Genomic DNA, 15,110 nt, shown 5'->3' with positions numbered 1-15,110 from the left:
ATGGGTTGCTATGCAATTCTCAACCCTTATGATGTGCCGCATCTCCCCTAGTAGTTTGTTGCAACACTTCTGAAACACCTTGTATACAGGGACTAAGAACAACCTATCACACTTCCCTAGGGTACCCCTGACAATACCCTTGTCTGTGACGAACATCTTTTGTGCTACTTGAATATCTGGTAACCAAATTCTTACATTCTTCAAACCAATATTCAACTACTGCTTTAAATTTTATGTTCTGGAACATTTTTCTTCTACTTCGTCAGTTTTAATACAATTCAGGGCTTGTTAATATGATAAATTAGTGATCTGATTCAGCCCAGGAATAAACCAATGGTGTCAGTCACATAATTAAAAACACAATCTAAGTGTGGGTAAGTTATGATATGATGTGCAGATACCAGTTGTGCAGAATGTATTTTATAGGATTAAAACACTATGAGGAATTGACACAAATCTTCTAACAGATCCATAAAACATACATCCACAATAAAGCAAAGTCCGTCAGACATGACAACCAGAAACGCGAAAATTAGATTTTAAACTGTGGGTGTTCTTGATTCTCTGAGCAAGCACATTAAGAAGAATAGGAAGCTGTTTGGAGGACTGTGTTATCTGTTTTGCTTGTGACTTGTGTACAGAGGGACCATATGTGTCTTCAAATGTTGTGCAAGAGTGGCATTATCACTACGAATTGGGGTATCTGTGAGGGCTTTGTGTTTACTCCATGAGACGTTGTTCCAAGTCGGAGCAGCACCTGCACCACCAAGTACAAACAGGTGCTATAACAATGCAGACTGATATTAGGACAGAACAGAAAAAACTGACTGAAATGTCTTTCTGTCAGGACTTCAGATACTTATGTAAGTAGTGTTCCTTTCTGTACAGTTAGAGATGAATTAGCTGTATCTTATCAAAACTGAAAAATATATAAAGACATGCTATTTGTGTTAGAAAGTCTTTTGAACTTCCATCCTCGACAAGATTTCACTGTCAAAGGCAGAGTGACAAAACCTGAATATACAGTGGAAACAGGTGAGTACATTGACTTCCTGGATTCAGAAACGCAGGATGTCCATGCACTCCTGGGTCTTTCTTACACGTCTCGTGAATATAAGACTGCAACAACATGTCAGAACACTGCACACAAATCAAATATATTTCATGAGAGGAATAAACCAAAATTCAGTGAACTTTTATGACGGGGAACAAGGGTGTCCCTCTTCACGAGTTCCAAAAATCACATGCCAGCAGTCACCAGTATTTTATAAAAATGCACTGGGAGGATTTATTTAGCCTTACTTCCTCCTCATCACATTATGATGTCCTGGATTTGGCTACCTCAAGATGCCGTTTCAAGAGCTGCTTACAATGCCTTTGAAATAGAAGAACTCAACGCAAATTCATATTAGCTATGAAAACTTTAACTAAGATGAAGGTCACTTGCTACAAGCAGGCACTAGACACAGACAGAAAAGTTAAGAATAAATGGAAACAATTCAAAAGGAAGCAGAAACTCTAGGACACTGGGTAGTGGTGCTGTCTGTTTGCTACCCCCTAGTTTCTACATCTACATCTACATTTATACTCCGCAAGCCACCCAACGGTGTGTGGCGGAGGGCACTTTACGTGCCACTGTCATTACCTCCCTTTCCTGTTCCAGTCGCGTACGGTTCGCGGGAAGAACGACTGTCTGAAAGCCTCCGTGCGCGCTCTAATCTCTCTAATTTTACATTCGTGATCTCCTCGGGAGGTATAAGTAGGGAGAAGCAATATATTCGATACCTCATCCAGAAACGCACCCTCTCAAAACCTGGCGGGCAATCTACACCGCGATGCAGAGCGCCTGTCTTGCAGAGTCTGCCACTTGAGTTTATTAAACATCTCCGTAATGCTATCACGGTTACCAAATAACCCTGTGACGAAACGCGCCGCTCTTCTTTGGATCTTCTCTATCTCCTCCGTCAAAACGATTTGGTACGGATCCCACACTGATGAGCAATACTCAAGTATAGGTCGAACGAGTGCTTTGTAAGCCACCTCCTTTGTTGATGGACTACATTTTCTAAGCACTCTCCCAATGAATCTCAACCTGGTACCCGCCTTACCAACAATTAATTTTATACGATCATTCCACTTCAAATCGTTCCGCACGCATACTCCCAGATATTTTACAGAAGTAACTGCTACCAGTGTTTGTTCCGCTATCATATAATCATACAATAAAGGATCCTTCTTTCTGTGTATTCGCAATACATTACATTTGTCTATGTTAAGGGACAGTTGCCACTCCCTGCACCAAGTGCCTATCCGCTGCAGATCTTCCTGCATTTCGCTACAATTGTCTAATGCTGCAACTTCTCTGTATACTACAGCATCATCCGCAAAAAGCCGCATGGAACTTCCAACACTATCTACTAGGTCATTTATATATATTGTGAAATGCAATGGTCCCATAACACTCCCCTGTGGCACGCCAGAGGTTACTTTAACGTCTGTAGACGTCTAACAACATGCTGTGTTCTGTTTGCTAAAAACTCTTCAATCCAGCCACACAGCTGGTCTGATATTCCGTAGGCTCTTACTTTGTTTATCAGGCAACAGTGCAGAACTGTATCGAACGCCTTCCGGAAGTCAAGAAAAATAGCATCTACCTGGGAGCCTGTATCTAATATTTTCTGGGTCTCATGACAAATAAAGCGAGTTGGGTCTCACACGATCGCTGTTTCCGGAATCCATGTTGATTCCTACACAGTAGATTCTGGGTTTCCAGAAACGACATGATACGCGAGCAAAAAACGTGTTCTAAAATTCTACAACAGATCGACGTCAGAGATATAGGTCTATAGTTTTGTGCATCTGCTCGACGACCCTTCTTGAAGACTGGGACTACCTGTGCTCTTTTCCAATCATTTGGAACCTTCCGTTCCTCTAGAGACTTGCGGTACACGGCTGTTAGAAGGGGGGCAAGTTCTGTTGCGTACTCTGTATAGAATCGAATTGGTATCCCGTCAGGTCCAGTGGACTTTCCTCTATTGAGTGATTCCAGTTGCTTTTCTATTCCTTGGACACTTATTTCGATGTCAGCCATTTTTTCGTTTGTGCGAGGATTTAGAGAAGGAACTGCAGTGCGGTCTTCCTCTGTGAAACAGCTTTGGAAAAAGGTGTTTAGTATTTCAGCTTTACGCGTGTCATCCTCTGTTTCAATGCCATCGTCATCCCGGAGTGTCTGGATATGCTGTTTCGAGCCGCTTACTGATTTAACGTAAGACCAGAACTTCCTAGGATTTTCTGTCAAGTCGGTACATAGAATTTTACTTTCGAATTCACTGAACGCTTCACGCATAGCCCTCCTTACGCTAACTTTGACATCGTTTAGCTTCTGTTTGTCTGAGAGGTTTTGGCTGCGCGTTTAAACTTGGAGTGAAGCTCTCTTTGCTTTCGCAGTAGTTTCCTAACTTTGTTGTTGTACCACGGTGGGTTTTTCCCGTCCCTCACAGTTTTACTCGGCACGTACCTGTCTAAAACGCATTTTACGATTGCCTTGAACTTTTTCCATAAACACTCAACATTGTCAGTGTCGGAACAGAAATTTTCGTTTTGATCTGTTAGGTAGTCTGAAATCTGCCTTCTATTACTCTTGCTAAACAGATAAACCTTCCTCCCTTTTTTTATATTTCTATTAACTTCCATATTCAGGGATGCTGCAATGGCCTTATGATCACTGATTCCCTGTTCTGCACTTAAAGATTCGAAAAGTTGGGGTCTGTTTGTTATCAGTACGTCCAAGATGTTATCTCCACGAGTCGGTTCTCTGTTTAATTGCTCGAGGTAATTTTCGGATAGTGCACTCATTATAATGTCACTCGATGCTCTGTCCCTACCACCCGTCCTAAACATCTGAGTGTCCCAGTCTATATCTGGTAAATTGAAATCTCCATCCAAGACTATAACATGCTGAGAAAATTTATAGGAAATGTATTCCAAATTTTCTCTCAGTTGTTCTGCCACTAATGCTGCTGAGTCGGGAGGTCCGTAAAAGGAGCCAACTATTAACCTAGCTTGGTTGTTGAGTGTAACCTCCACCCACAATAATTCACAGGAACTATCCACTTCTACTTCACTACAGGATAAACTGCTACTGACAGCGACAAACACCCCACCACCAGTTTCCAAACACCCTTTGAGGCTGTTGCCCTTTCTGTACTTGCCCGAGGCCATCTAACCTAAAAAACCGCCCAGTCCACGCCACACAACCCCTGCTACTCGTGTAGCCGCTTGTTGCGTGTAGTGGACTCCTGACCTATCAAGCGGAACCCAAAACCCCACCACCCTATGTCGCAAGTCGAGGAATCTGCAGTGTAGTGGACTCCTGACCTATCCAGCGGAACCCAAAACCCCACCACCCTATGTCGCAAGTCGAGGAATCTGCAGCCCACACGGTCGCAGAACCGTCTCAGCCTCTGATTCAGACCCTCCACTCGGCTCTGTACCAAAGGTCCGCAGTCAGTCCTGTCGACGATGCTGCAGATGGTGAGCTCTGCTTTCATCCCGCTAGCGAGACTGGCAGTCTTCACCGAATCAGATAGCCGCCGGAAGCCAGAGAGGATTTCCTCCGATCCATAGCGACACACATCATTGGTGCCGACATGAGCGACCACCTGCAGATGGGTGCACCCTGTACCCTTCATGGCATCCGGAAGGCCCTTTCCACATCTGGAATGACTCCCCCCGGAATGCACACGGAGTGCACATTGGTTTTCTTCCCCTCTCTTGCTGCCATTTCCCTAAGGGGCCCCATTACGCGCCTGACGTTGGAGCTCCCAACTACCAGTAAGCCCACCCTCTGCGACCGCATATTCACAGTTGGAGACACTTCTCCTTCGTTCCACAAATTTCCTGGCATCAGTCTACATTTACAAGATGTCACACGATACCTACAGTCAGTTTTGCTTGTGGATGTCAGCATATGTTGGTCGCTGAAAGTTGATGTTTGACATTCATTACTCATTGGGATGATTTCATCTGCACTTCCCTGGAGCATGTCAATACAAATTCTATTGTAACTGTGTGTGTGTGTGTGTGTGTGTGTGTGTGTGTGTGTGTGTATTTTCAAACTGTCATGTAAATGGTCAGCATATTGGTGTGTTTTTCACAGAGAAAGTGTACTATACATATAAAACTAACTCATTCTCTATCACAGAAAGATGATCACAATGAAGATCAATGGAACATAACTAAACTCAACTAAACTACCCTTCCTTATGTTCTGAGTTCCTGCTATACTAGATACAATATGGTTCCTGAAAAATTGTATCGTATCCTCTCACTAATGACTGCTGCTAATGCCAAACTGTTCCTCAATTCAATCATCTACAAAAGCTTCATGTTCTGGTCTTGGATGGGACGCTTGGGCCCAACCACCCTTCATATCACTCTCTGCCAACAGCATCACTGAATGCAGTCTGGAAAGGCATGTGGTCAGCACACTGCTCTCGCAGTCGTTGTTGGGTTTTTTGACCTTGGATCAACTACTGATTGGTTAAGTAGCTCCTCAGTTAGCCTCACAAGGCTGAGTGCATCTCACTCCAGTCCCCCTACCAAGAAAAATCCTTGGCAGTAACAAGAATCAAACACAAGTCCCCAACATGGCAGTCCACCACTCAGTTACCGTATTTATTCGAATCTACGCCGCACTTTTTTTCCGGTTTATGTAATCCAAAAAACCGCCTGCGGCAGAGAATCGAGTGCAAAGTAAGCGGAAGTTCTGAAAAATGTTGGTAGGTGCCGTCACAACTAAGTTCTGCCGCCAAATATATGTAGCCCTACACAGGCATGCTTTGCAGGCACAAAGATAAATACTGGCACCAAAACCTCGGCGTCAGTAAATGAATTTTAAAAAAAAAGGTGGAAGATGAGCTTTTTTCTCCACCCTGAGTTTCGACCACTGCATTTTCATACATTATCTAACGAAGTAAATACAAATTCCATATTGTTTATCTTCGAATGTAGCAGCATTTCAATGTACTACGAAAATCCGATTAGCAAGACTGTTTGGGATGTTTGTCAATATGGCCAACTCTACGTTCTGAATTTTTTCCTACCTGTGAGAAGAGATGGTTGTTAATAGGAACTTTTATGTATTGTGAATCACATTCAGTAATCTGTTCACCATAAGAATAATACGAATATAAACATTTTGCCATGTATTGTTTCGTGTTTGCTGCTATCTCATTTAAATCCTGTCTGCCTAATAAACTACGAAACTAGAGTGAGACAACAGCAAACACGGAAGAATATACATATCAAGCCATGTTTATATTTGTATTATTCTTATGCCTAGTAGTGGTACAGTCAGAAATGAAGCACGGCAATTGACTACATTTTTAAATCTAAGATGACTCTCATTTCTGTGCAGAATGTAATGTACTTAAGAGGCGTCTGCAAAGATTTTCAAACGTAGAAAATTTTTCACTAAACTCTCGTTTAGAGCATCTTCTATCATACGCAGTCTGGTATTTCGTTCTTGTTGATCATTATTGAAGAAAGCAGCAGTGTAAGTAACAACAAATAGCAGTCTCTTGCCATTGTTTCGCTAATGAGACAATTCCTCTCTTTTGTTTTTTAATTGTTAGCGGCGGTAGCATGCACAATAGCAAGCCATGCCGCGAGCGGCGACAGGTCGTAAACACACATTATCAGAATGCGACAAACAATGCATGACACAGTACAGTAATGCATTTCCAGCTTAGAGTGACGTAAACACCTATAACAAAGAGAACGGCACTTATCAGATCAAAGAAAAATAAGCAATCAATTCAAACCAGACGAAGCACGTGAAAAAGGAAGGGTACCCGTATAAATACAGACAGAGCACCTGACGCATAGCAATGGCTACCTGGTAAGGCTTAACTGCCAAGCTTATGACTCGAACCAAACTACTGTAGCTGTGTCGCCATTCATTCGACCTAAATTGTGTCTCATATTACAATGGACCAACTTTGTTTCAATTTGGAGGTGCGGCCTAAAACTTTTCTCTCCCCTTGAATTTCGAGTCTCAAATTTCAGGCGCAGCTTAGATTCGGGAAAAATTTTTTCCCTTGATTTTGAGTCTCATTTTTCAGGTGCGGCTTAGATTCAAGTAAATGCGGTACATAGGTGGCTAAATGATTTAGAATTACAGTATAACCTCATTAGCGCGAACTCGCATAAGACAAACTCGCGGTTAACGGGAAAAAAATATTGGTCCCACCAGGAATACATTAGTTCTTATGGTATGTTTTATCAGTTAACATGAATTTCGGTTAAGGCTAATTACGAACTCTGTTTCAGTTCCTAGCGTAATTAAATTTCACTGTAACACAAACTTCCGACCTTAGAGTACTCTAAAGCGCAATTTTTTTCCCGAAATGAATGTAGGAAATGTAGCTACAAAGCTAATTATACTTATTGTTGACTCGCTTTTAAAGTATTGTAGGTCGGTAGCCGCGATTATCACCTCAACAATCAGCATATGCTGTACATTGTAAGACATTCAATAATGTGTGCAGCAGCATTTAGGAACATAATCAGTGCCAGATTTGACAGGTGTTCTGTTAGTCGTAGCCGTATCAAGTTGGAATACCGAATAAAAACTACAGTTACAACTGGTACCGTAGCACACGAAAATGGCAAAGAGGAAACAGACAGCTCTAAATGTACAGTTAAAGCTTAAGATTCTAGATGAAGTGGACCACGGTACCAAGAAAACAGCAATTGCAGAGCAGTTTGGAATACCTAAATCTACTTTATCTACGCTTATTAAGAATCGAGAAAAAATTATTAATGCTGCGGCATCAGGTTCCGGAAACAAATCTGAACGACTTCGTACCACCAAGTATGAAGACATCGAAATGTTAGTGCTAGAATGGTCCAATCATATGCGTGCATCTAACATACCTTTAACTGGCCCTGTGACTCAGTCAAAAGCAAATGATATTGCTAAAGATATGGGCATTGAAGACTTCCGTTGTTCTGCTGGTTAGTTGTATCAGTTCCAAAAGAGACACTCAATTTCATCTGTACAAATTTGTGGTTGATGAAGAAAGTGTGAACAGCTGGTTGCATGAATTCAACTGAGTGAGGGAAAAGTATGCCTCGTGTGATATGTTTAACATGGACGAAACTGGATTTTTCTACAATCTTTTTCCAAATCATACCCTGTGGATAAAAGGTGATAAGTGTCACGGTGGAGCACAAAGCAAACAACGTGTGACTGTTGTACTGTGCTGTAATGCTGACGGCAGTGAGAAGTTTCATCCCTGGGTTATTGGTAAATCCGAGAAACCACTTTGTTTAAAAACATAAATATGGACACTTTACCTTGCACCTACTCTCACCACGAGAAAGCTTGGATTGATGGCACATCATTTCGCAAGTAGCTTCTTTGTTGCGACAGTCGAATGGTTGCTCAAAATAGACATGTTCTTCTTACATTGGACAGATGTACTGCCCATAACGATCATGATCTGAACCTATCCAACATAAAGGTTCAGTTTTTTCCACCCAACGCCACAAGCGGCCATCAGCCTTTGGACCAAAGCATAATATCTCTCATAAAGAGAGCTTATCGTAAGCGACTTGTAAGAGCTGAAATTTGTGCTGCTGAAAACAATAGTGCAACCCCAAATTGGAATCTGCTTTATGCAATAAAAGCCATCGCAGCAGCCTGGAACTCAGTATCGTCGCATCATATAGGGAAGTGCTTTAACAGAGCTCAGAGACATAGCAACACTGAAGATGCCACTTCACCTGATGAATGGACAGTTCTGCAGGACATTGCGAACCCTGGGATTAGTTTCGAAGGATTCATTAGTGTAGACGACAATGTTGCCGTATGTGCTTCTGTGGAATTGGATGTGCGAAAAGCTGTGAACGAGCAAGAAGGGTCATCAGAAGAAAGTGAAGAAGAGAATACAGAAACCATTCCACCTACCCGTTAGGAGATGTTTACAGCCTTGGACTGGTTAGAACAGTTCGCTTCAACATCCGACAACACTGCTGGGTTTATGGATGCTATCATTACAATTGGTTGTGAAATTACAAAATATTATCATTCCCATGACTGTCAGCGAACCATGACCAAATTTTTCCAAGAAAGTAACGTACATAATTTGTGAGTACTTGTAATCAAACAATCACTTTAGTGTTATAAGTCTACAATAACGTGATTGATAGTGTAGTGTGTTACACATTAGTGTACTGCAGTAATTTTTTTTAACACGAACTCTTTTTAACACGAACTCCTGATTTTTCGGCTCCTTCAGATTCATGTAAACGAAGTTTTACTGCATATCAAAAACCATATATTGTCAGTCATGTTCCCACTTATAATTTCTGAGCACTGCCATTATCATTTTTCATGGGGTAAATGGGAATCACACCACTGGAGAAAAAGAGTCTGTGAAGGACAGTGGTTTTAGCCCCAGTTAACCACAAATTTTCAGTTGTCCCTATATATTTGATACCCCATTTCATTCTCATCAATCCAGTCACATCATGTACTGTGAAGCTGCTGTTGTAATGGTGAATAGTTTAAAGAGCTTCCTTCAAAAGTTCTGAGGTGGACAGCATACAATATCCATATTACATGCTTCAGAGCAACAAAATCTTGTCTTCCTCAATAACAAGTTCTCTCAGAATATGATGCTGTAAAACATTAGCTAAGAAAAATAAGAAACATAAGCCGATTTTTGAAATTTTCATTTCCAAAATCTGGTATTATGTGTAATGCAAAAGTAATATAGCTGTGGAGTTTAAGAAGATCTGTAACAGACAACTTCTAGGTCAGGTTCTTATCAGTATGAACATCAAACAATACAAAATATTCTGTTTCACTCATTTATTTACCTTCACCCATTACTTCTAATGGTGTGGTCAGGCCTTGTACAACACACAATTGGACACATTGTGTTTAATCGGTGACCATTTACTTGTGACGAACCAGTTAACAATTTTCAATTGCTTAAGTTTCTCCAATAGGCTTGATTATAACACTTTCATCACAACCAAAGAGAACTATTTCAGTTTATTGGATATATGATGGCAGATCATTTATATTCAACAAGCACAAGTAAGAACCCAATATTGATTTCTGTGGGACACTGTTGTGATTGTCTCCCATTCTGAAGATGCTAAACACTGGCTATATTTATTAATGAAACATACTGTATCCTTAAAGATGACAAAAACCAGTTACCAGATGATCTCTGATACCATAATATTTGAGCGTCTTTAAGAGAATACTGTGATCTGCATGCTCAAATGCTTTTCACAAGTCACAGACAATATTAGCTGACAGTATCCCTTCTTTCAAATTTTGTAATAAGCCGACTTGAAACATTAAAAATAAGAATGTTACATGGAGAAACCTTTTTTAATTCAAAGGAAGGCTAAGTATTTTCCTTTGGAATAAGGAAAATGATTTTAACAGCTACTTCACTATGCGAGCCATTTAGGTATCTCTTCCAGCAAAACTTCCTCTTAACAATGCTGGTGGAAATTCTCTCTCCAGCACATCCTGTGCTCTCACAATCCCCAAGTCTAAACCTCTGCTTACCTGTTTCCCACTGCCTCATCTTACCTTTTCCATTCTCTCTTCTGTCCACACTACTTCTTCCCTGTCCAGATCATGTACTGCATTCTCTCACTTTTCCAGTTCCATCACTCCCTGAACCTCACCAATCTGGTCCTTCATAACCGTACAATCCCGGTTTAAACCGTATGATGATGATGTTTGGTTTGTGGGGGGCCTCAACTGCATGGTCATCAGCACCAATACAAATTCCCAATCTTCACACAGTCCAAATTAGCCACATCTATGAATGATGATGGAATGACGAGGACAATACAAACAGCCAGTCCACAGTGAGAGACAATCCCAACCTGGCCGGGAATCAAACCCAGGATCCAGAGGTAGCAACATTAGTCACTAGACCATGAGCTGCGGACAGTTTAAACCATACTTGAGAGCCTCTACTCCTCTCTCAAAATCATTGTGATCACAATGTCCTGAATGTTATTACTGCAATAGAAATTCTTGCCTTTCCACAGTTGAAACAGCATTCCCAGCTCCATCAAAGGAAGTTGTCCCAACTACTCACGTCCTATGCCCACACTGCTCCTTAATACCTATCTCTTAACATTGTTGTCAACCTTTCTGTCAAAATTCTGGCCCCTGCAGAAGTCTCTATACTTTTTAAAGCATTTATTCACCACATACCCCACTGACAACAGCCAACCAAAACCCCATGTAAAACCTTGTTTCACTCATTTAATACCAAAGGGTTGAGGTGGGATACTTTACACCTACCTTTTGAAAATATTGTAATCTAGTCAGTTACTCTATATCTTAAAATTCTGAAATAATATTTACTATTTTTAACTAATTCTTTTACAAGTTCCATAAATGATCCAAATTTTTCAGTTAAACTGAACCCAAAAATTTAAGTCTACATGCTAAATGCTTTCCACAATAAATGTTATTCAATACTTTCAGGCTGAGAACCTTACATGCATGTCATAATCTCTTTAAAAAGTATTTTGTGATTAAAATCCAACAAAAAGGAATGTGTCCAACATTAATTTTATTGTAACAAATGAGATTACAAGGAAGGCAGTCCACAACACTCAAATTTTTTGCAGTTCCCTTCACAAAACTGTGTGCCTTCATACTTTGTCTTGAAGGAAAGGTTACTTGAACTTTGTGTTTAGCACTTTTGAACACACATTATTAGTGGACTTTCTTTAATAATTCGCTGGAATCCGCATCAGAAAAAATTCATCGAGATCAAAGATGATAAATTTATACTTCTTAGTAGCATATTTGAAGTGTTGATACTCATACTAAACATTCAGTATGTCCAATATTTTTCCTGGTTTAGCACTTTCAAACAAATTACAAACCAATCATAATTTTAAGATATAAAATAAAATTATACTGTACCTCATATTCACTTTGCGGAGTAATGTCAAAAAGATCCAATTCCTGAGATTTGTCAACCAAAGTACATGATGGCATGTTGTGAGAACCACATACCACTTTAGTTCTCCAAGAGAACTGATATTCACAGTCCTCTATTTGATTGAACACTGGCTGACCCTATGTGCAAGAGAAAAAAAGTATTATATAACAATTATTTCAAAGGAGTTGAGAAAGAATCAATACTTGCATGTAAATCCATAGTGTCCATATATTTGAAAAAAATGCCACGAAAAATTACTTGTCTAGCTGTATTTCTTAAATACATAATGACAATTTAAGCTTCATTCATTGGGTTAGTGTCTTTTTTCCAGTAAAGTAACTGTTTTAGAAGGAGGTATTTTAACATATTATCCACATAGTTTGTATATAATAGAGGGAAACATTCCACGTGGGAAAAAAATATATCTAAAAACAAAGATGATATCAATATAATGGAAGGAAACATTCCACGTGGGAAAAATTATATATAATATATGATGTGTGGATGGATATGTGCGTGTTTTTATATAAAAACAAAGATGATGTGACTTACCAAACGAAAGTGCTGGCAGGTCGATAGACACACAAACAAACACAAACATACACACAAAATTCAAGCTTTTGCAACCAACGGTTGCTTCATCAGGAAAGAGGGAAGGAGAGGGAAACACGAAAGGATGTGGGTTTTAAGGGAGAGGGTAAGGAGTCATTCCAATCCGGAAGCGGAAAGACTTACCTTAGGGGGAAAAAAGGACAGGTATACACTCGCACACACACCCATATCCAACCGCACATACACAGACTGTGTAAAAAATAAAGATTTCTGAAGCCTGAATACCTCAGTTATAATTAGAACACGTATTTTTGTTCCAAATACATTATGATGCATGAAAATTATGTTTCACCATTATCAGAAAATAAGTAAATGAGAAAGAGAAGAATGGACAGATACTTTCCAAAAGCGAAGTGAAGGTAAGTGATACAAATACAGTGCTTTGAATTTAATTTTGTTTGAATTTAATTCTGTTAATAATTTATCAGTTTCCAGTGAGTAAAGTATAATTAATGCAGCAGACTTTAAATGTGATATTTAGCATGTTTTGTAAAACACCAGATTGCAGTATAAACATGAGTATTTTGGACTGTTCAAGTATTTTGGTATCTGTGCTGTGTCGAGTCTGCACTAACCATGAAAATCGAAACCATATTAATTTCACTACAGGAGCCTCAGGCATATAGTACATCGTTTCATAATTATACTAGCTACAGTAATTAAAATCCATGGAGAAGAAATAAAAACTTTGCGGTTTGCCAATGACATTGTAATTCTGTCAGAGACAGCAAAGAACTTGGAAGAGCAGTTGAACGGAATGGACAGTGTCTTGAAAGGAGGGTATAAGATGAACATCAACAAAAGCAAAACGAGGATAATGGAATGTAGTCGAATTACATCAGGTGATACTGAGGGAATAAGATTAGGAAATGAGACACTTAAAGTAGCATATGAGTTTTGCTATTTGGGGAGCAAAATAACTGATGATGGTCGAAGCAGAGAGGATATAAAATGTAGACGCAATGGCAGGCAAAGCATTTCTGTAGAAGAGAAATTTGTTAACATCGAGTATAGATTTAAGTGTCAGGAAGTAATTTCTGAAAGTATTTGTATGGAGTGTAGCCATGTATGGAAGTGAAACATGGATGATAAATAGTTTAGACAAGAAGAGAATAAAAGCTTTTGAAATGTGGTGCTACAGAAGAATGCTGAAGATTAGATGGGTAGATCACATAACTAATGAGGAGGTACTGAATAGAATTGGGGAGAAGAGGAATTTGTGACACAACTTGACTAGAAGAAGGGATTTGTTGGTAGGAACGTTCTGAGGCATCAAGGGGTCACCAATTTAGTACTGGAGGGCAGTGTGTAAGGTAAAAACCACAGAGGGAGACCAAGAGATGAATACGCTAAGCAGATTCAGAAGGATGTAGGTTGCAGCAGTTACTTAGAGATGAAGAAGCTTGCCAAGATAGAGTAGCATGGAGCACTGCATCAAACCATTCTGTGGACTCAAGACCCCAACAACAACAACAACAGTTATAATTGTTTAATGGGTTCCCAGTTAGATGGAATATGGCTAAGAATCTGATGGTTCTGATCACAAGTTTTCAGCAGATCAATGCTCAGAAATTGTTGTTGCCCATGAAAGACTTGTATTTCAGCAAGCTACCACAACTTTTTGACTCATGACTGGGCCAAAAAAAAATCTGAAAAGCAAGAAGAAAGACCAAAAGAAAATGACACTGAATGAGAAAATTTCAAACTACAAAATGATAATTCATTCACTTGATTATTTTTTGTCAACAGAAAAAGACTTGCCTGTCTGGCAAATGGACATATCATGGAAGACGCTTACTTACAACACAGAAAATTTTCTCGAAAAGTCAGGCGAGTACTGCCCTATTGGAATACAGCTCCAGGAATTCATGAATTATCATGCACTACTACCATTTTGGGCAATCTAATTTCCTTCAGGTAAAATTTGGGAGTTCTCACAATCCAGAACAGTTGGCATGGCCCCTCATTCCATTTTACAGCAGGGAAATGCTGGTGGGAAGGCAGACAATAGCATATTTGTATGTAGTGGGGCTACCATTTTATGCCAAGACTCTAAATTGAACCTTATGACCTATCACAGTAATGCAGTTCAGGTAGCTGTTGCACAGTGCTGCTGATAACACACTCTGTCATTCAAAATTTGGCTGACCACGTATCTTAGCCACTTTTACTGCATGTTATATATGTCCCACCATAGAAACATTAAACCCTGTATCTGCAATAATTTCATCCTGAGCTATACATTCACAAAAAGAAACAATTTATCTCTGGTTAACCTAACTCTTACCACACAAGGCTCTCAGACATTGATGAGGTGGCATTATTCTTGTACACAGGTAATGCCTCGTGCTGTGGAACTTTGCAACTCTGCAATTTGGCATTGGTTATTCATCTTAGTGGAGTGTTTGTTCATGTACATATCCAAACAGAATTCTGTGCACTGAGATTTCTATATGATGAGTCTCTTTTTGGCAGGTGGCCCTGCCTTTGAAGAGA

At 39.9% G+C, this 15,110-nt stretch overlaps 1 protein-coding gene across 3 annotated transcripts in view; it reads right to left on the bottom strand.

The window, feature by feature from the left end:
- LOC124611079 (cation-independent mannose-6-phosphate receptor) overlaps positions 1-15,110 on the bottom strand; it is a 619,359-nt gene that overhangs the window by 268,201 nt on the left and 336,048 nt on the right. For all 3 annotated transcript variants that reach the window (XM_047140214.1, XM_047140213.1, XM_047140215.1), the window contains exon 18: positions 11,984-12,139. In XM_047140214.1, coding sequence (XP_046996170.1) covers positions 11,984-12,139 — 156 coding nt within the window. The remainder of the gene's footprint in view (positions 1-11,983; positions 12,140-15,110) is intronic.

Source organism: Schistocerca americana, chromosome 1, assembly GCF_021461395.2.
Source record: "Schistocerca americana isolate TAMUIC-IGC-003095 chromosome 1, iqSchAmer2.1, whole genome shotgun sequence".
Lineage (NCBI taxonomy): Eukaryota > Metazoa > Arthropoda > Insecta > Orthoptera > Acrididae > Schistocerca > Schistocerca americana.
The sequence above is the reverse complement of the archived record's forward strand: the minus strand, read 5'-3'. Positions and strand labels throughout refer to the sequence as shown.